The sequence below is a fragment of the Oncorhynchus clarkii genome, chromosome 14 (assembly GCF_045791955.1).
Source record: "Oncorhynchus clarkii lewisi isolate Uvic-CL-2024 chromosome 14, UVic_Ocla_1.0, whole genome shotgun sequence".
Classification (NCBI taxonomy): Eukaryota; Metazoa; Chordata; class Actinopteri; order Salmoniformes; family Salmonidae; genus Oncorhynchus; species Oncorhynchus clarkii.
The window spans coordinates 26,330,537-26,351,270 of record NC_092160.1 but is presented as its reverse complement, the minus strand read 5'-3'; the positions used below and the strand labels follow the sequence as shown (position 1 = coordinate 26,351,270).

Below are 20,734 nucleotides of genomic sequence, written 5' to 3'. Positions count from 1 at the left end.
GTTATACCTACTGTAGCTGTTTTATTCTTTATGTTTCCTTTGTGTCTCTGTGACAGCAAACAACATTCTGCATCTTTCTCTCCTTTAGCATCAAACACATGGAAACCATTCCATCCATTCCTCTCCAGCCATTACCATGGGCCCATCCTCCCCAATTAATGTGCAACCAACCTCCTGTGACACAGACACACGTTTTGCCTCATGTCAAACTATCACCTATGGGCCCAGCATGAAACTCAGACTGTGTGATACTCTGTCACGCTCTGACACTGTTCCACATGATCCCCATACTCTGTCATGCTCTGACCCTGTTCCACATGATCCCCATACTCTGTCATGTTCTGACCCTGTTCCACATGATCCCCATACTCTGTCATGTTCTGACCCTGTTCCACATGATCCCCATACTCTGTCATGCTCTGACCCTGTTCCACATGATCCCCATACTCTGTCATGTTCTGACCCTGTTCCACATGATCCCCGCAACATGTCATTGTGTGACTGGTTTAGGTTTAAGACCAGTTTACCCCGTTTTCATTTTGATTGGGACCATAGCCATCTCTTGTGTCTTTAGTTATTACTATATACAATACATCTGTTACTGTTCTACTGACAGAGTATTCACTGCCCTGGAAATGATATAGTTCCTGTTGTGAGTAATGGATATGGATGAGATACTGTTCCATCAATACAGTGCTTGTTTGGCATCTTTGTGCTAGGGTACTGTACAGTCGTGTCCAAAAGTTTTGAGAATGACACAAATATAAATTTTCACAAAGTCTGCTGCCTCAGTTTGTATGATGGCAATTGGCAAATACTCCAGAATGTTATGAAGAGTGATCAGCTGAATTGCAATTAATTGCGAAGTCCCTATTTGCCATGCAAATGAACTGAGTCCCCCAAAAACATTTCCACTACATTTCAGCCCTGCCACAAAAGGACCAGCTGACATCATGTCAGTGATTCTCTCGTTAACACAGGTGTGAGTGTTGACAAGGACGAGGCTGGAGATCACGCTGTCATGCTGATTGAGTTTGAATAACAGACTAGAAGCTTCAAAAGGAGGGTAGTGCTTGGAATCATTGTTCTTCCTCTGTCAACCATGGTAACCTGCAAGGAAACACGTGCCGTCATTGCTTTGCACAAAAAGGGCTTCACATGCAAGGATATTGCTGCCAGTTAAATTGCACCTAAAACAACCATTTATCGGATCATCTAGAACTTCAAGGAGAACAGTTAAATTGTTGTGAAGAAGGCTTCAGGGCACCGAAGAAAGTCCAGCAAACACCAGGACCGAGCTTTCTCAGGAATGGCAGCAGGCAGGTGTGAGTGCATCTGCACGCACAGTGAGGCGAAGACTTTTGGAGGATGGCCTGGTGTCAAGAAGGGCAGCAAAGAAACCACTTCTCTCCAGGAAAAACATCAGGGACAGACTGATATTCTGTAAAGGTACAGGGATTGGACTGCTGAGGACTGGGGTAAAGTCATTTTCTCTGATGAATCCCCTTTCCGATTGTTTGGGGCATCCGGAAAAAATTGTGTCTGGAGAAGACAAGGTGAGCGCTACCATCAGTCCTGTGTCATGCCAACAGTAAAGCATCCTGAGACCATTCATGTGTGGGGTTGCTTCTCAGCCAAGGGAGTGGGCTCACTCTCAATTTTGCTTAAGAACACAGCCATGAATAAAGAATGGTACCAACACATCCTCCGAGAGCAACTTCTCCCAACCATCCAGGAACAGTTTGGTGACGAACAGTGCCTTTTCCAGCATGATGGAGTACCTTGCCATAAGGGTCAGTGATAACTAAGTGGCTTGGGGAACAAAAAACAATATTTTGGGTCCATGGCCAGGAAACTCCCCAGACCTTAATCCCATTGAGAATGTGTGGTCAATCCTCAAGAGCACAAACAAAAACCCACAAATTCTGACAAACTCCAAGCATTGATTATGCAAGAATGGGCTGCCATCAGTCAGGATGTGGCCCAGAAGTTAATTGACAGCATGCCAGGGCGGATCTTGAAAAAGAAGGGTCAACACTGCAAATATTGACTCTTTGCATCAACTTCATGTAATTGTCAATAAAAGCCTTTGACACTTATGAAATGCCTGTAATTATACTTCAGTATTCCATAGTAACATCTGACAAAAATATCTAAAGACACTGTAGCAGCAAACTTTGTGGAAATTCATATTTGTGTCATTCTCAAAACTTTTGGCCACGACCATGTCTGTGTTGAAAGTATCTGTTCTGGTGTACTGTACAATCTGTTTACAGCTCAAATGATCTTGCTTACATGCTTCAACGTGTTCATAATATCAGTAGTAGTATAGGGCAGATGGGAAAACATCATGTTATCAGTACCCTAAAGGTAAACCAACAACACATTATGCATGACATGACACTAATGAGCCATTTCACAAGTCTTCCTTAGCATCTCTGTTCTTCACATGTGATTAAATAGAGCACCTTGCCACTCGTAACATTGACTCCACCGAGAGAGACCCACCCAGTTGTCCGGTTTACACCCCTCTTCAACAGCAGTACCGGTTCTAGAACATGTGCAAAGGGTGCTAGAATGGCCACGATGGTGTGAAGTGAGTGGGTATGTGTATCCTCTTAACTCCACCCTTATACTCTCACTTATACTCTCTCTCCCCTTGTCTGTTTTGTTTTCATGTCTCTAAACCTGTTGAGAAGCTGTCTCCATCTCTTTCTCTCTTACCTCCATCAGTCCATTTCTGGGTCACTGTCATTCTGTCCTTCTCTGAAAATACCTTGGCCCCATAGACTAAGACATCACATCATTGTATCTGTCCCATTATGGTGTTTGTGAGAGCATGGGCAGTGCCATTGAGGCCATCTCCATTTTGAAGTAGTTTTCAACTACTACTTCCATGAGTTGGCAAATAAACTGAAGGGGTACACACTGCCACCTAGTGTGTTTTAGTTTGAACAGGTAAAAAGCCAAGGTATAGATCACATAAATATGGTCTTCCATGTCAAAGTTACAGGACTTTTATGTTGAATCCATTTGTTTGGGGCACTAGAGTCCTCTATCGCTACGCTCGGACTCCCCCCCCCCCCCCCCCCGTGACACACTGACCCGTACTGTTAAATGCAGCCAGGAGGTTATGTAACACAACTATGTGTAGAAGGGTGTCACATCTAAGACAGAGGTGGGAAGTAGCATGGCAGCTTTGTGTGAAAGTACAGTGTGTGTGTGTCATGGCATTCCTGTATGTCTGTATGGGGCACAGGTCTGGCTCCAATAATCATACATGACTAGTATAACTCATGACGCTCTGAAGTTACTGGAACTTAGGTGATGCATGTGAAGTCATGCATTCATGACTTTGTCCTTGAACAGAAAATACATGCTGTTATGATGATTATATGATGCTATGGGGAATAGTAAAGTACAAGAATGTTTGAATAGCCAAAAATCAAACCAGATTATACATTAAAAGGACAGGGAGTTTATTTGGGAATTTCGATTACATTTGATTTTACAGAGCACGGCATTGTTAGACATACAACATGAACATATCTAAGTCTTCATTGAGTGTAAACAGTCCAAATAACACGCGTAACACTTTGTCTGACTTGTAACATTGTGTTTAATAACACTGTGCCTGAAGGTCACAAATTCACATTTTGTGGAAATGATGTTTCATGAGGAAAAGGGAAAGGAGAGCTTAAAGTGCTAAGAGGTAAGACCAGGAGACTCCTCACGTCCTCTCTCTCCTCATCTCCATCTCAAAACCCATTAGATTTGAAAGCTCGAGGTCCCTCCCCTCTGGCCTCCTCCAATGGGTTTTGAGAAGGAGACGAGGAGAGAGAACGTGAGGAGTATGCAATTGAGATCTTCCCATTGACCTTATTTTCCTCCGTTTCAACATATTTATTTTGAGGGGTGGAGGGGGTAACAGAGGAGATATAGGCCCTTGGGGGAGACCCCAGAGCACCCAACAGACCTGGGTGGTTCCTGGAGGTGATACAATATCCCAACAGGAGGGAATTTCACTTGTCAGGGTGAGTACCCACAATGTAGGGCTTCCTTCGCCAACCTATTTCTCTCTGGTGTTACGACAATGATCTCTACAGATATTTTACTAAATTATTAAAGAGTTATTAGAGAGGTTTCTTTCTATCTCTTAAATCTCATTGGACTCTTTCATTAATCAATGTATTCAATCATCTCAGTCCAGCTCTGGCAGAGCTGGAAGGGGTCAGAAACGAACCAAGAGAAGGACGAAGGTGCAGTACTGTGAGTCCATTTGTGAGGTAGAAGGGCGGGAGAATAGCTCAATCTCAAGTGCTTGAAAATCCCTGTTTCCTCCCGTTCACTATCACTTCATCGTCAAAGACTTGACAGGAGAAAACAACATGGTGGAAGGTCATCATTACTTGGACTGGCTTTCACTTGGCCAGTTCTGCCAGATCAGTGCAGTGAAAGAGAGGAAGTGAGGAGAAGACAGATCTTTCAGAAAATTGAGAAGGAGCCCATTGTTTGGGCTCAGCAGGGAGGGGTAGCGTCCACGTCCCCTCCAAACATGTCCTGTGAGGCATAGGTGATGTAAAGAAAGCCATCCGGGTCGCTGTACTGGGAGTAGACGTCTCCCATACTGGACGACATGCAGGACATGCTCCTTTCTGACACCAACAGGTACAGAGCCTGGGTGGACTCCAGGTCAATCTTACTCCTGAGGAGAGGTAGAGGATAGGAAGAGGGGTTATCACATGGGTCCCGTGAAGACATGGTCAATACCATATGCAAACACACGCACACTAAACACACACAGACTGTCAGCAAATCTACTTAGATTTGATCATAATACAAATCTTTTTTCACACACCCTCAACCAGTGCTCACCTGAGTAGACAGAGGAACTGACCCAAGGTCAGCTCGAATGGAACTAGGAATTTGGTCTTGTCCAATAGGGGAAGGGTTTTCTCACGGAGGTAACGCTCTACGATCACCTTCACAGTTAGAGAACACAGATGGACAACTGTTAGCATTCCTTGCATTTGATTGGAGGCAATAATTTACCAAAATGCTAAATTACTCACGGGTAACTTGTTTGGGAATTTGGTACGAATACTGCACACTTCATCTTTTCTTGTTGCTAGAAAAAGCATAACAGAAGAACATTACCACTTTATTACAGACCACCAGAAGTTATAATATAGGGTGTAGAATGAACTAAAACACCAGGTGAGTCGACCAAAATGTATCATGCACTCTTCAATGATAGGCTATGATCCTCTTAATCACCATAATTATAATTGATCAAGAAGACTAGAGCTATCATAAAGAATGACTACAGAATAAAACAATCGACTAGAATAGAAGCACCAACCAAGGCATTTTCTTTGCTTGAAAGACATCAGCTCCATAGATTTCTCGAAGGGAGGCATTTTTCTTCTTGGGGTGGTGTTGCTTCTTGCTGTGGTGCTGGCTACTTGTGCCGGCGGTGGTCCTTGACCCAGGCTGACGGTAATAGTCCCCTCAGGTGGAAGTTTGCACAAACCCCAACACTTCACTGTTCACCGCTGGCTTTTATAGGTAGGCGGGCTGCCCTGGGAGGGGTCGATACGTGGCTAAGCTATGGGAATGCTTACATGAACAAAGCTTGGACCCACTCCTAGTACTAATGATATGTTGTGTATTCGTCCTGGCCTCATGATTGGTTCAGATCCACTTCACACAGACTGGTTATCTCAGACCACTTACAGCATATCTCAGACGTTGGTGTCACGAGGGCTCACACACTCACTATTGAACAATAACAAACAACTCAAGAGGATGTAAACCTCAAACTGTAGCTAATAGTTTTGATATTTGATTATTTTGTGGTTTTGAAAGGAATAATTAAATGTTATACTATCTACTTACTCATAAACAATCAACATGTGATATATTCATGTTTGTATTAGTCACTTTACATTTGAAAACTAAGATATATGGGGGCCTCAATCTGGAATGATGGATGTCTGTGTGTGTGTGTGAATAATTAGAGTTAGAGAATGGGATACCTACACCATATTGTCAAATCCCCAGGGGTTGTCTGCAAGAGTTCTGTTACAAAGGGTTGTGGTGAAAACTTCTAGATCTCACTCTTTCACCTTATCTCTCTTACACACACACACACACTTCTTTGACCCTTGGCTGGACTGATAGCCAGCTCCAGGTGACCACACACGTGATCATTAGGGCACAAAGGCCTGAATAGAATATTCCCATAATGCTGGTTGTCAGGTTGCATGCTTCATTCCGGCATGGATTGTCTGCGCAGTATCTTGTGTATTTTCATTAGAGCCCGATGGGTCCAATGCTGATTTTAGGGAGGCAAAAGTCACCGATTAGCGATATATCTGACAATATGTTGTTTTTATAGAGGTTGAATGAAAATCATACCTATTTTTTTTTACACAAGAATTACAAGAATTAACAAATATTCTTAATGATGATTTCTTATCAAAATATTAAAATGAACATTATTTTAAAATATATATATTTGTTGTTTACAGGATTTTCACCGAAAAGCATCTATATATCCTCTATAAATACGACAGTAAATACAAAACTTGTTTAGTTGACCATTATTTTTTATTGTACCTTTATTTAACTAGGCAAGTCAGTTAAGAACAAATTCTTACCCCTTACTTAGACACGTCTTTAAATTGTACGTATCTATGGCAGTGGATAAGAAGTATGCAAAGGAAGGTGTTTGTGCTAAACCACCACAAGGGGTAGCTGGTTGAATTATATGAAATTAGTCTCAAAGTCAATCTGAAACTGCACTGTTCACAAATTCACAAATAAGCGTTGACAAGTTCACAAATGCCGTTCGTAATGTCACCACTAGGTGCCCTCATCAGCATTTGTCTTGAGTAGATTTACTAGTGTTTACAAAAGGTCATGTAAAAAAACACTTAATGCCATTACTAATGGCAACCTATGAAGGGCATAAGCTAGCTGTTCATTACAACAATGTTTTCTGACAGTAACCATCAATACTAAATGTATTGGCTATACACTAACTCCAAATGGCATGTGCTGATGGCTGAAAACTTTATGCAGGGAAATGCTTGGCACTGGTTTTAGGCACACCTAATTTAGCTTGCTAACGTTACTTATCTCACATCATGAATGCAAGCACATGGCTTGAAATGATACATCTGCTCCAAATGTCTTGCTTTTTGCCGATTGCATATTTCGGAAAACTAAACAAATAAGCCCACTAGCAAACATAATAGGCCGAGACAATAACAGCGTTACTTTTGTATCGAGGAGCGTTCACTTTGGCAGTGTTCGCACATAAGTAGCGCAGACTGCTAGCTAGCGAGCTAAGGTAAAAACTACCTTCCTGGCTAGATAGCTAAACTATCTTGCTGGCTAGCTGGCCAGCTAACGTTAACTAAGTGAGAATGTAATGAGGACAGGGCTGCTTGCTTGGTTAAGTCGACTTTTGATTATTTACTTATTCAAATACGCTCACTACGGCAAGTTACTCACCTGTCAAACCAATCACGTTGTGACCTAGGGCTGGATGATGTTCAAAGTTCTTCAGGCAACCATTGAAAATGTCAAAAAATTATCGCAAAAGAGCAGAGGTATTTGTTTATTATATGTATATAATATAGGCGCTTTATCTGTGGAATAAAGACCAATACAAATATTTATGTGAAAGGCAGGTATCAGTCAATCGATGCATCGGGCGGGCTCTAGTTATCTTTATGCTATGCTTTATCCCTCTCCTTTTGCATTATATGCACTTTGAAAAACGGGGCTTTATGGATTTGTGTATCTTGCTCTCTAGGTGGGAGAATGTTGCCCCACTTACATAATTAGAGTTTGAACAATCCCCTTTGAAATACTCAAATACTCAATACCCCTTTGAAATACAGGTTTGTTTTACAGTGAGAAAATATGAATTATAGAATAGATCTAGAGATCAAATAAACTACTCTAGGCCAAAACCCAAACTGTTCTTGGCATGAACCTGGTGTTGTCACAAGGCTGCTCTCTGCTGGTTGAAGGTTGACATAACAGAGCAGGGGGTGGAGATGGGGGAGGTGCACCTGTCCGAATCCAAAGGGGCAGAACTTGTCCCATACAACCCAAATAGGTGATTGATGCAACTGTGACTTGAACATTTCGTTTACAGACTCACAATAATAGTAAACTTGTCAATCTACATATTTCATTCGAGGAGTCTTTGTAACACTTTTTGAAAGTCTTTGCGTCTTTGTGTTATTATGCTTTTATAGACTAAGGTATGCACGTGGTGAACGTTATCACCGTTATTATAGCCCATCACTCATCGTGTATTTGAACATTTTCCTGTGTGTTTTGGAATAGTTTGGCGGCCAAGGGATTTTCAAGGCGTTTATTCGAAAACTTCCCTGGCCAATCCCGTTCAAGCTTTGGTACGTTACCTCCTCGGCTCCTCCCCCTGGACACATTTTTCTTGATCCAATGTAACGTTATTTACAGCATTGTTACGTCGGGTCTATCGTGAACATCATTTGCATGAAGTACTGAATGGTCGGACACAATTGGGTGATCATAATACGAAACCAAAATTGAGGAATAAGATGGAATATGGTTTGATCATCTCTTTAGTGTCATACATTTGACTCTTTAGTCAACGTGCTTCAATGTAATATGGCTTAGATTTAATTAAGTAGGCTAGGCTATTTTGCCAACGAATCATTGGTTTAACTGAGCGGGAGGATACAATGTTGCTATATTGTCAATCGTGAGAACATATGTTGCACTGACTTTAGCTGGACCGTAGCCCATTGTCATTGAGACTGAGCTTCTAGTCTAAAGCGCCCCGGATTCAGCCTCTACAATGCCTGGTCGCCGCAGTTGTGTGAATTCGCTCTGGTCTGGCACGGAGCGGGTTCGGATTGGCGAGCGGCTGAAAGCGACCCTGGCTGGAATCCTTGAGCTGGATTTGCTCCGGGGCCAACATCTGGACATGATCGATGCGGCGCTGGACCTCAAAGACACCAGTAGCACCGGTACCACGGTGACTGTCATCACGGATCAACAGGAGGAAAACCTCGAGAGCGCAGTCTCGGATGGCTCTGCGACATCCCGCAGGCAACAGGTCAGTGCGTAGCCCCAGATCTCTTGACAAGATTGGTTGCTATTAAATATGAATGCATTCAGATCTGCCAGTAGGGCATTTGTATCCCGTTGCATCAAACAGACTGCTGCGCTTCAATAGCCTTGATTGAGCGATGGAGTCATAAGCACGGAGCTATAGCTACTGATTACACAATGGCGTTTGACCTGTCTAATAGAATTGACAGTAATCCATCCGCCTCCACAGCTTCTTATTACGTTTTGTATCAGTCAAGGTTATGTAGAATACAAAGGGTGTTATGGTTCTGTCCCCTGTATGGATCTCATATGATGAGATTGTCAACGTCCACATCTTTTCACAGTCCAGTTTTCCCCAAGGACGTGACATAGAATGTATCTGTGTAAAGAATGTACACTTGGTACACACCCTGTAGATACAAGCATACACCTAGGTCAGGTCATACTGTAGGTGACAGATGCCTACAGAGTTCTATATTCTGTATCGGCCAAAAATCTTCTGTGTAAATAGGCTACTGTAGTATGTGAATACATTGATCTTTTTGTGTGAGATAAGATCATTTGATTGGGAAAGTCCCATAGTAAGACAACTTGGTACACACATTGAAGTAGACCTATTGAATAAAGACCCTATTCATTTTAACTCTCACCATGGATGCGGCCTTCAGCTTTCATTGTTACCATTTGGACAACTGTTAGGCCTAGTTGGTACAATACTAAGAATAGAATTCAGAAGGCCACAGAGCCCTACATTGCCTCATAATGGAGTTGGAAGTCTGAAGCTTAACCTGAGTCTGTGAACACTGTCCTCATGTTGGGTAGGTTACCATACTGGCTTGTTGTTACAGTGTTTGGTGAACAGTCACTTAGCTCCAGTAATAGGGACAACTCAAGTCATTCCCTTTTTATTAATCAATTAGAGAATGGTCAAATGATCCCGAGGTAAGGAACCAGCACAACATTCTACTTACTGCTTTTTCCTTCTCAGAAACACTGCACCAATTTATTCTCTATAGATTCCCTGTGACGTTCAGCAGCTATGCTATGTTAAATGGTATTAGTCATCACAAACACCAGAGAGTAGCTCTACTTGCCCTTCCATCCGCCAACGCAGACCCTATTAGCATATTAAACAACAGATTGAGAGACAAGTTGCTTCTGCTGTTGTTGTTTCCAACGTGACCAACGTTATCACCGACCCAATTCTGCCCACTGGGAAGAGGAGAGAGGGGAGAGGGGAGAGGAGAGAGGGGAGAGGAGAGAGGGGAGAGGGGAGAGGGAGAGGAGAGAGGGGAGAGGGAAAAAGTGATATGGAAGGTGGTAGAGAGAGAAGAGGGAAAAGGTGAGATGGAAGATGGTAGAGGGAAGAGGGAAAAGGTGAGATGGAAGATGGTAGAGAGGGAAGAGGGAAAAGGTGAGATGGAAGATGGTAGAGAGGGAAGAGGGAAAAGGTGAGATGGAAGATGGTAGAGGGAAGAGGGAAGAGGGAAAAGGTGAGATGGAAGAGGGAAAAGGTGAGATGGAAGATGGTAGAGAGGGAAGAGGGAAAAGGTGAGATGGAAGATGGTAGAGAGGGAAGAGGGGAACGGTGAGATGGAAGATGGTAGAGAGGGAAGAGGGGAAAGATGACTGGAGATAAGACTGCAGTGAGTCTCTCTCTCTCTCTCTCTCTGGCTATTTTAACTATCACAGTGGGGTAACAGTAGTACAGTACTGTTGCACCCCATCAACACTTGATTTGCTGCCAAAGCCCACACTGTGATCACCCTCACCAGCATTCTTCTATGTACATTTGGACCATGACATGTATTGCTGGCCCTATATCAACCTCCAGCCCATACAGAAAAACATGACGTCAGAGGGCATTATCTTGGATTGAAACGTCTCCTCTGCTTCTTCAGTTAAAGTAAACGGAATTAATCAATAATGAATAGTGCGCAATGCATAAGCATATGTTTATCAATAACCAATGTTTGCCTGCTGGTGCTGTTGATAATGTAGCTTACCTTTCCCAACATGACATCTCAAAGTATTTAGCGTTATCACAATGATGCGCCCCATTCTGAAAATAACAACTTAAAGGCTTTATAGAGCATTCGTAAAGTGTTCGTAAGCCCTACATACTGTAGATACCTAATGAAAGTACGTCACAAAAGTATGTTATGTACATTCATATTATGTAGTCCTTCATTCTAATTGGAGTATTTGCTGTGATTTGTCTGTGCATTGTGTAGATATATTGTTTCTTTAGGGTAAATGTCTGTGTCTCTCTGTCTCACATAGAGGGATATCATATTACAGAGCTCTTAGCGCTGAGGGCCTCCACCTCTCTCTCTCTCCTCCTGATTTGATCATAACCATCTCACTGTAACATTACACTGGGGTAACATGGTTCACATTATGTCCATGGAAGAGTGTGGGGGGTGAACATGGCCCTGACGGTTATCAGTGTGTTTGTGTGCTTGCACAAGCTAGTGTTAGTCTTAGTATTATTTGCTATTTGTGTTTTAGTGTGTGGCAGGCAGGCTCTGGATGAGTTAGATATACTTCTGCTACGTCTGTTGTGTGGGTGGAGTGAGCAGGAACCAGAGAGCAGCTGTAGCTATGGTGAGGAGGGGGTGGCTTTAACTTATTATGGAGTGGGGTTGGGGGTTGGGGGGGTTAAGATGCCACTCTCTGCCTCTCACAGGCAACCCCCTCCCCCACTACCTCTTTCATATACTTGCTCTTTCACTCCACTTTTCACTCACCATTAGCTCTCCCACTCTCAAGCACCCACTCACTTCCCCTTAGAAAATACCTTTTCTAACTTCATCAAATGTGGAAAAAGTAGCGAGAGATAGAGAAAACTAAACATGGCTGGTAAGCAGGATCAAGGTCTAACTTTTTTCCCTGCACCCACCCCCCCTGTCATCCCCCCCTTATCCCTCTCTCCTTCTGCTCTTTGTTACATCATCTGTCTTCCCCTATTCTTCCTTTAAGTCCCCCTCTGAGTGAGAATGCGTCCTAAATGGCACCCTATTCCCTATGTAGTGCACTACTTTTGACCATCACCCTCCATCGCCCTGTGGGTTCTGGTCAAAAATAGTGCACTACATAGGGAATAGGGTGCCATTTGGGACACCTTCCCTTCTCAGTTAGGCAGTATGAGTCACCTGTATTGTCTCCTGTTTATCTCCGTAGTAACGGAGGATTGATCAGGCCTGGCAGTGAACAAAGCCCCCTGTTGTCCCCCCCACACCTATCACCCAATCAGGCTAATATTAGGGCATCACCGCAGAGGTCATGAGTAATCACATTCATCTAAGTAAGAAGAAAGTCATGAATTGGCTATTGAGGAGAAAGAATACGTCATATTCTGTTTTTGTGTCTGAGTCTTGAAACACGAGTGTTCCAGAACTTCCAGTAAGGCTGATGACATCAGTGTTTGGTAAATAAGAACATTAGAGATCCATTCTACACCACTCTCTAATTATCATCTCTTTAAAGACATGTTGTGACTCGAACACCCGTTGTTCTGTTTTTCAGGATCCCTCTCCCCCTTCAGAAACAGTGTTGCCATGCCACACCAGCACGTTGGACAAGGACCGTGTGGGGAACTCTGGTGGAGATGGGCTGGTTCATTCCAGAGGTGATGGGGTTGGTGGGGATGACTCACGCTGGTCCACCCTCTCTTGGGATGCCCCGTCTGACCTGCTCTCCCCCCCGGATCTTGATGGTGCAGTCCAGGTGGACTATGACTCCAGGCCCAGCTCAGGTACTGGACTGTGTGATCCTACCATGGGGGGTCTTTTGGGGGAGGTCTGTGACACTCATACGGCTTTGGCCAGGGCTGGACTATCACATCTGGAGCCCTGGGATACCTACCTCCAGCCCCCCCCCCCCCCCCTCCACATAAACATGGCTTGTGACGTGTTCATATGCTATCTGGGGGGGGCCCCGACCGCCATGTTCGTAATAGGCTATCTGGGGGGGCCCTGCGTGCTCGTTCGGTAATCTGGCCCTGGCTTTGCCCAACAACACTTCTCACCTCAAGTTTTGTTTACTTTGTGAGATACCGTGTTGCAAAGCCGTATTAAATATTAACCTTCAACTTTTCTGTCCCTGTTCCTTTATTTACCCTCTCATGTTATCTTTTCAACACCACTTACTCACTCCTTTCTTGCAAATCACTCTTTCTCTGGACCTACACTCCCTCCTTTCTTTCTTTCTTTCTTTCTATTTATCTTTCTCTCTCCCATCTCTCTTCCCCTCACTTTATTTCTCCCACCCTCGTAGGCTTTTATTCGGTCAGTGGCAGCTCCCTATCAGACTCCTGCTACTCTGTGTCCAGTGAGGCAGTCCTGGCCCAGGGGGGTCCAGTACCAGGTGGGCAAGTCCGGGCCGGACCAGGAGCACCCTCAGGGGGAGCCTTCAGGCTGTGGGAACAACGGCCCCTCTCTGCAGACCACAGTGACATACAGTGGCCGGAGGCCGCGCAGCAGCCAAGAACTCAGCGCATTGAGGAGAACACAGAGATCAGTGATAGGAGACCAGTATCTACGGGTCAGATATAACACGCATATGGACATTCAAATGCACTCACATAAACACACTTACACTTCAGTACAGTTCATCTGTATTTAACCAGTAGTTTTCCAGAGAGTCCTGGGACCATAATCCTAGATAAATGCTTTTGCTTCTTTATAAGCTGACTGACATTCATAAACTTTCACTCTCGTCCTTTGAACCCAGGTGACCTGGAAATGAACAGTCTCTTCTTCCTGTCTGACCTGTGCTCCAGCCTGGGTGACCCCCATCCCGGCTCCCTCCTCCCACTCGCTGACCCCCGACCCCAACTCGACCCCAGGTTCTGTTCCGATCTGGTGTCCCGGAGGACCAAGGAGGTGTACCATTACCCCAGCCCCCTCCATGCCGTGGCCCTCCAGAGCCCCCTCTTCACCTCCAGTCAGGACCCCTCACCCTCCTCTCGCCTCTCCCCGAGTCTGGACTCCTCTGCCCAGGCTGAGGAATCTCAGTCCACCCCCCTCTTCCGGCCCCCCCAGCCTCCTCACCCCTCCACCTTCACCCAGCTGGAGCAGTACATCACCAGGCTGGCTCGTCAGTACCGCAGCCGGGTTTCCCCCTCTGACACCCCCCCTACTGCCACCCCTGGGCCAGGTTGCCACAGGGGGCCCAGAACCCCTGGCCACGGCTCCACTCAGTCGCTGTTGGCCTTCGAGAGCCGCAGTACCCCCTCCAACCTGACAGGGGGCAGTGTGACACCCTGCAAGTCTTTTCTGGGTAACTCTGCGCGGGTCAGCCTCAGCAATATCGGTAAGAAGGCCAGTAGGAACTCCATCAACCTGGGCCACCTGCCCTCCGTGACAGGAGAGGACCTCAAAATCAACCTCCACCTCAACCTCAGTCTCAACCTCAGCCCCAATCTGAACAAAAACCTGGGTTTAGACTCAAACTCCAAGGAAGGTATTAGCACTAGTGGTGTATTAAGGAGTGACCATGCTATCCCCACTGCCTCCCCCTCTCCTTCCACCTCCATCTCCACCGCCGCCACTCCCACCCCTGCCCTGAGGTCTCGGCCACGCATCTCAACATGTCCCTCCAACCTCAATCACCGGAGCTCTCTGGAGGTCACCGGGTCAGGGGCTGGGTTAGGGCTAGGGTTCTCCCGCTCGCTGGACTGGAGTGGACTGGATTCTTCACCAGGGAAAGTGACAAGGAGTCAACCCAGCGTCAATGCCCCGGACGCCAGCCCTAGTAAGCTCAGCGAGGACTCGGCGATGGTGGGGGAGATCTCCCGTCTCTCTGGCCTGCCCCGGGCTGTGGTGGTGGGCCTCATGGAGCAGGGCGTAGAGCTGGATGTCGACTGCTTCCAGAGCGACGCCGAGAGAAGAGGTCAGGGGTCAGAGTTTAAAGCCCAAAGCTCCTCCCCTTCCTCCCACCAGACAGCCCAGAATGACCACCAGTCTCATCATCATGATTATTCCAGCGTCCATCACCTCCACGCCAGTAACAAGACTGACCTTGACCCCCAGAGGCCGATCCAGCTGTCCCTCAGTGTCACTCACTCCCCACAGTCCCACTCCGGCCTCACACCTCCCAACTCCTCCAGTCCACATTCCAGTAGCCCCAATCACCCTTACCAGTCCACCTCAACTCACCCACCTACCCATCATCATGTCACCCACCACCACACACACACCTTCCACTGCCAACAAACCTCTTCCACATCTGACCCCGCCTCTTCCCCCTCGTCCCGTGACCGCCCCAGGGTACGCTCCCCACCCCGCCCTCTCCAGCCCTCCCCCCTTGCCAATACTCCATTCTCTGTGTTCCGCCGGGATGACCCATTCCAGTGCTCCCTGCCTCGCGTCAGGGACAGCAGCTCACCACAAAGGGGCAGCATCCAGCCCAGAGGGGGGTCACTACGGCAGGGTGCAGGGGGTGCAGGGGGTAGATGGAGGGTAGATGGGGAGGGAGAAGGATGGAAGAGGGTGGATGGGGAGGGGCTCTACCAGGGGAAGCATGCGTCCAAGGAGTTGGTGAGGGCATCGACAGTGAGCAGCTTCCACAGGAAACAGAGGTGCTACAGCAGCAACTGGGGAGAGGAACGCAGTCACGACACGGCCCAGACGCCAAAGAAGGGGGCAGCCAAACTCTGGAGGGGCTTCGAAGGACGTTCATGGGGGAAAGAGGCTGAAGAAGAGGAGAACAAGGAGAGGTGGAAGAGAGAGGGGATCAGGAGAAAGGAGAAAGATGACCAAAAGGAGAAGCATGCCAAGGCAGAGAGGCGAGAGAAAGAGAGCAGTGCCTCAAAACGCAAAGGGAAGGGTGGTGGTGGCTGGGACAAGCGTAGCTCCAGCCTGAGGCTGTCCAGACGGGCTCTGTTCCGCAGTGAGTCCCAGGGGGACGTGCTGGAGCCTCGAGCCCAGAAAGAGGAGCGTCTGAGGGGGGCACAGTGGACCTCCTCCCTGGAGCTCAGCATGGAGCGGGTTCGTCCGTTGGCGTTGGGAAGAAGAGGGGAAGAAGACAAGCGCCTGTCCTCTACTGCCAGCCTCTTTCACCTCTCTCGCTCTCAAAGTCTGGAGGGAAGCTGTCCCTCCCTCTCTCCTCCTCTCTCCTCCCCATCATTCTCGCCATCCCCCCCTCCTTCTCGGGCAACCCTCACACGCTCGCGCTCACTGAGGGACCTGAGTAGAAGGGTGTTTAGCTCAGTGAGGTCTCTGAGTTTGAAACACAAGACGTCTAGAAAGTGAGATGATCACAATAAATGAAAGTGTTTTTGCCACTAAATCAAATGTATTTATATAGCCCTTCTTACATCAGCTGATATCTCAAAGTGCTGTACAGAAACCCAGCCTAAAACCCCAAACCACTAAGTTACAGTCAATATTTCAGTCGGTTGTATTTTGGTTGATAAGGCGGTGCCAATGTTATGAATCTGTTGAACTTGACTCTCAGTAGTGTGTGACTGTGAGTGGTCCCCTCTGCATGCAACTCTGTGACTTATCTCTGTGCGCTATCATGGCTATCGTAAGCTTGTTCTCCTCTCTGAGTGTATATCAAATCAAACCTTATATACTGTATGTTGCCTTTGAAGTACAATCATATTGGCCATAAAGACCAAAATCAACAAACAAATTGTGCTATAAATTGATATTGTGCTCAGGATTTTGAAATGGATCTCAATAAAGTAATACTAAGAATAAAATGTTATTTGAAACAAATGTGTGTATCTTGGATTATTATTAATAAAGGAAACTTCTAATTAAACTTTTGACTCTGTGAATACATCCATCTCCAACACTTCTACACTGAGGTATAAAACATTATGAACAGCTGCTATTTCCATGACAGACTGACCAGGTGAAAGCTATGATCCCTTATGGATGTCACTTGTTAAATCCACTTCAAATCAGTGTAGATGGAGGGGAGGAGACATGTTAAATAAGGATTTTTAAGCCTTGAGACAAATGAGACATGGATTGTTTGAGTTCCATTCAGAAGGTGAATGGGCAAGACAAGTGCCTATGAACAGGGTATGGTAATAGGTGCCAAACTCACCGGTTTGTGTCAAGAGCTGCAACGCTGCTGGGTTTTTCACACTCAAGTTTCCCGTGTGTATCAAGAATGGTCCACCACACAAAGGACATCCAGCCAACTTAACAACTGTGGGAAGCATTGGAGTCAACATGGGCCAGCAACCCTGTGGAATGCTTGACACCTTGTAGACTCCATGCCGCAATGAATTGAGGCTGTTCTGAGGGAAAAACTCAATATTAGGAAGGTGTTCCTAATGTTTGGTATATTGCTGTAGTAAAGGCTGTAATTAAAAAATATATTTTTTAAGTTTAATCAAAACATTTTGTACACAAAAAGGAACATGACTGATTATGTGACCAGAAACAACCACTTCCAGAAGTCATAACAGGACTGAGTTTGAACAGTGCACAAAGTCTCTCTTTAGCACCCTCGCTTTGACCTTCAACCCTTATGCTGAACCTCCAACAATTTAGCTCCATCTCCTTGTTGGTCATCAGGCACAAATATTCTCTATAGCATAACAGGATCTTCAATAGGATCAGCCTGATCAAGGCTCTGCACAGAATCAATGATCTATAAAAAATGAATAATCTTGCCTCGTAAATAACTAGTCATTATGTGATCCATATTAGCAAACCTGCGCAGCACCTTACTCAGGCCGATTCCCTGAAACATGCTGTAACTCTTCTCAGGTGTCCAGTCCAGGCTTGGTTCCTCTTTTCTTCTCAATCCTCAGGGTCAGAACAACAGAACATCCCTCCTGATGGGAACTTCATTATGGGTGACTCCTCCGCTGGCCCCCTCCCCGGCTCTCTAACTGGAGGAGAACATGCCCCGGTACAGAGCCTTCTCCTTCTGGTACTCCGTGTTCAGCCTCTCCTCTGCTCGCTGCAGGTGCCTCCTCACATTAGTGTCTGTCAAAGAGAGACAGTCACAAATACAGTGATTTAAATTTCAATCAACATTAGGGGAATGGGAATAGCATAGAGACAATAATACAATATATTGTGTTCTACTTCATTCTGTTGGGGAATTGTACCGCATGCCTAGGCTTATAACACGCCCTCACAAATCATCAATAATCTGTTTTGTTTTACTGAAAGGCTGTGGTAGGGACAGCAGCCCCTAAACAGGAAGATAGTAACCAAAAAGCTGAGCTACCATTGGGTTGTCCTTTACTGGCCTGAGTGAGGTATTGCTTGGCGCTCTGTGCGTCTCCAAGCTCCAGAGTGGCCAGTCCTGCTCTGTACAGGGCCTTGATGTCATCTGGCCGCAACTGCAACACCCGCAAGCTGTACTCCTGGACACGCGTGTAGTCGACACACTCCCTCTGCAGCAGACAGGCTGAGAGGGGGAGACCAAGTGACAGAAAAGAGAAGATAAAGGTAAGTCCAGAAAGAGGCAGATTGTGCATTGTGCTTCGTATTATCCTCCTTTAAGTGGATAATTTGAAACAACTAATCTACTGCATGAAACATGCCAAGGCCTATAATACCTGCTAAATTGTTGTAGCAGTCAATCTGTGTGTTCCTAAGTAGTTCTTCCTGTCCTGCGGTGAGTACAGGAGCCTCAGGACCAAATCCCTTCACTGCCGCAGTGACATCAGAGTCTAAACTACGCAGAATGAGCAACGAACGGTGGTAACGTCCAATTGCAGACCGAAGGTGTTTCTCTTTGTAGAATTTGTTCCCCTCCGTTTTTAAGTGGACGGCATCTTGTAGCTGGGAGTCTACGTTGGCACCTGAGGGGCCAAGCTTGGTAGGCGTTCCTGAACAGCTTACCCCTGCAGCCCCAGACCTCAGCTCCCTACTCTCATCTCCTGGTGTCTCTGGACTCGCCATGGAACTTGATGGCCGGTAGTGATGGGATAATAAGTACATGAGAAGACATGATATTAGATGACTGAACACATTATATTACATGGGTGGTCCACACCAACACTAAATGTTAAGACAAAACTAGATATGATTAAAGAAATGAAGATGCTCTAAACCCGAAATCACGATTGCTTTTAAAAGAAAAACTTGCTAGTCATTTCAACTCATTCACTAACTGTTACCTGGGTGTCCTACTAGGTCATGTATAAGCAAGCAAGAAAATGGGTTTTACTGGTGCTAGCTCTTGCGTGAACAAAATGCAAAGTAACTGCAATTGACATGGCCATATGTTAACCGTTATAAATAAAAGTGTAATGGCAGCTTACCTTACAGTCTATTGATCTTTGCACAAAATACAAATACTTGAACTTGCCCACCTACTTACTGTAGCTAGTAAACAATTAACATGCAAACAACCACAGCATTGGTAGAGGCAGGCACTTCCTGCTTTCTCTTCTTCTGTGGTGAGAGGAACCCAACCCATTTCACTGCAACGGAACTTATTTTTAGTTTAGCGCTACATGCCTTAGCAACATGGACATAACTCTGTGACGCATTCATCAATGAAACAAAATTAATCAATACTGAAAAATAAAATAGTGTTGTCTATGTTTATCACTTTGGTGAATTGATGAAGAGCGTTCGAAGGTTGTAGAGGTGTGTTTGGAACAAATGCAATAGTTCATACATTGTGGATATCATAGGCTGCAGTATTTCTTATTCATAGGACAGCCTTCAATAGTTCCAAGGAAAAAGTGCAAATGAGCCTTTTGCAATTTGCAATGCCTTTTACATTGTTAGGGGATCCGACCTTGCCCTACATTCTATCCCATGCATCTTATACTGCATAATAAACAAAAAAAACGTATTTCTCAAAAGGTCAATGCATGGAGCAAGTGACTGGCCCAACCGCTAGGTTACCTGCCCCCCAAGCAAGCAAGGCTACCTGGATAATGACTGAATAAAAAGTATCACTCAATGACAATTTTGACAGCATTTCACAGCATATTTTATGCCCCCTTCAAAACAACTGGGAACTGTGAATCGGGAACTCGGGCATCTCCGACTAAAAAAAAATCGTTTGGACCGATCATCCAACTCGGAATACCAAGTTAGAAACTCGGGCATCTTTCTAGAGCTCCGACTTTCCGACCTGAAGATGATTTGACCTCGTTTTTTTCAAGTTCCCAGTTGTCTCGAAAGCACCAATATCTAGGCCAGTTGGCCAGTGCTCCGGTATGTGTTGATTGCTAGTGCGTCACTGGCACATTTGTTAGGGGAGAATTGTATAACGGATTGCCAGCCATCATGCAGGCTGTGCTTTAAATATCCGCTGATTTCTTTTGGAAGTTTGACAGATGGTGGTTTAATAATTCCAGATAACACCGAATAAACGGGTAGGCACTGCCTGAAGATATCCTGTATTTAGTTAGTTCTGATCGATCTTTTGGACTATGTAACTTGATCCGCGACTGTTGGTGGCTCACTGCGCAACCCACACACCCTGTCAGTCCTGTTCGGGTTGATGGTGATTGTCCCGCTTGCGCTCAACGGCTCCGTTTGTGCGCGTTTCACCACGGGTTCATGGAGGACGGAGAATTGAACCGAAGTTACTTGGGAACCGGGTGAGATTTCACACTTGGTGGTACAACAATGGGGCCCACCGGCTGCTAGCCAGTTCGCTACTTTTGTCG

The 20,734-nt window shown here is 45.6% G+C and overlaps 3 protein-coding genes across 3 annotated transcripts; 1 reads left to right on the top strand and 2 right to left on the bottom strand.

The window, feature by feature from the left end:
* Window positions 1-3,458: 3,458 nt before the first annotated feature.
* Window positions 3,459-5,670, bottom strand: LOC139366458 (microtubule-associated protein 1 light chain 3 gamma, like). The gene is made up of 4 exons (XM_071103953.1): window positions 5,363-5,670; window positions 5,073-5,128; window positions 4,876-4,982; window positions 3,459-4,705 (listed from the first exon to the last, which is right to left on the bottom strand). Exons 1-4 carry the CDS (start codon window positions 5,418-5,420, stop codon window positions 4,519-4,521), a joined length of 408 nt encoding a protein of 135 aa, XP_070960054.1. The 5' UTR covers window positions 5,421-5,670; the 3' UTR covers window positions 3,459-4,518.
* A 2,833-nt stretch (window positions 5,671-8,503) lies between these two features.
* On the top strand, window positions 8,504-16,411 carry LOC139366456 (uncharacterized). The gene is made up of 4 exons (XM_071103951.1): window positions 8,504-9,124; window positions 12,649-12,877; window positions 13,399-13,665; window positions 13,855-16,411. The coding sequence occupies exons 1-4, from the start codon at window positions 8,864-8,866 to the stop codon at window positions 16,374-16,376; spliced, it is 3,279 nt and encodes a 1,092-aa protein (XP_070960052.1). The 5' UTR covers window positions 8,504-8,863; the 3' UTR covers window positions 16,377-16,411.
* On the bottom strand, window positions 16,400-19,511 carry LOC139366457 (tetratricopeptide repeat domain 9C). The gene is made up of 4 exons (XM_071103952.1): window positions 19,367-19,511; window positions 18,659-19,008; window positions 18,325-18,507; window positions 16,400-18,077 (listed from the first exon to the last, which is right to left on the bottom strand). Exons 2-4 carry the CDS (start codon window positions 19,002-19,004, stop codon window positions 17,977-17,979), a joined length of 630 nt encoding a protein of 209 aa, XP_070960053.1. The 5' UTR covers window positions 19,005-19,008; window positions 19,367-19,511; the 3' UTR covers window positions 16,400-17,976.
* Window positions 19,512-20,734: the final 1,223 nt, after the last annotated feature.

Excerpts from the sequence above, each read along its gene's own strand:
- LOC139366458 (XM_071103953.1), bottom strand. The coding sequence starts at position 5,420 with ATGCCTCCCTTCGAGAAATCTATGGAGCTGATGTCTTTCAAGCAAAGA. Across the intron at positions 4,983-5,072 it reads AATTCCCAAACAAGTTACCC|GTGATCGTAGAGCGTTACCT; the intron begins GTGAGTAATTTA and ends CTAACTGTGAAG. Across the intron at positions 4,706-4,875 it reads CAGTTCCTCTGTCTACTCAG|GAGTAAGATTGACCTGGAGT; the intron begins GTGAGCACTGGT and ends ACCTCTCCTCAG.
- LOC139366456 (XM_071103951.1), top strand. The coding sequence starts at position 8,864 with ATGCCTGGTCGCCGCAGTTGTGTGAATTCGCTCTGGTCTGGCACGGAG. Across the intron at positions 12,878-13,398 it reads TGACTCCAGGCCCAGCTCAG|GCTTTTATTCGGTCAGTGGC; the intron begins GTACTGGACTGT and ends CCACCCTCGTAG. Across the intron at positions 13,666-13,854 it reads TAGGAGACCAGTATCTACGG|GTGACCTGGAAATGAACAGT; the intron begins GTCAGATATAAC and ends CTTTGAACCCAG.
- LOC139366457 (XM_071103952.1), bottom strand. The coding sequence starts at position 19,004 with ATGGCGAGTCCAGAGACACCAGGAGATGAGAGTAGGGAGCTGAGGTCT. Across the intron at positions 18,508-18,658 it reads CTGCTACAACAATTTAGCAG|CCTGTCTGCTGCAGAGGGAG; the intron begins GTATTATAGGCC and ends TCCCCCTCTCAG. Across the intron at positions 18,078-18,324 it reads CAGTAAAGGACAACCCAATG|ACACTAATGTGAGGAGGCAC; the intron begins GTAGCTCAGCTT and ends TCTCTTTGACAG.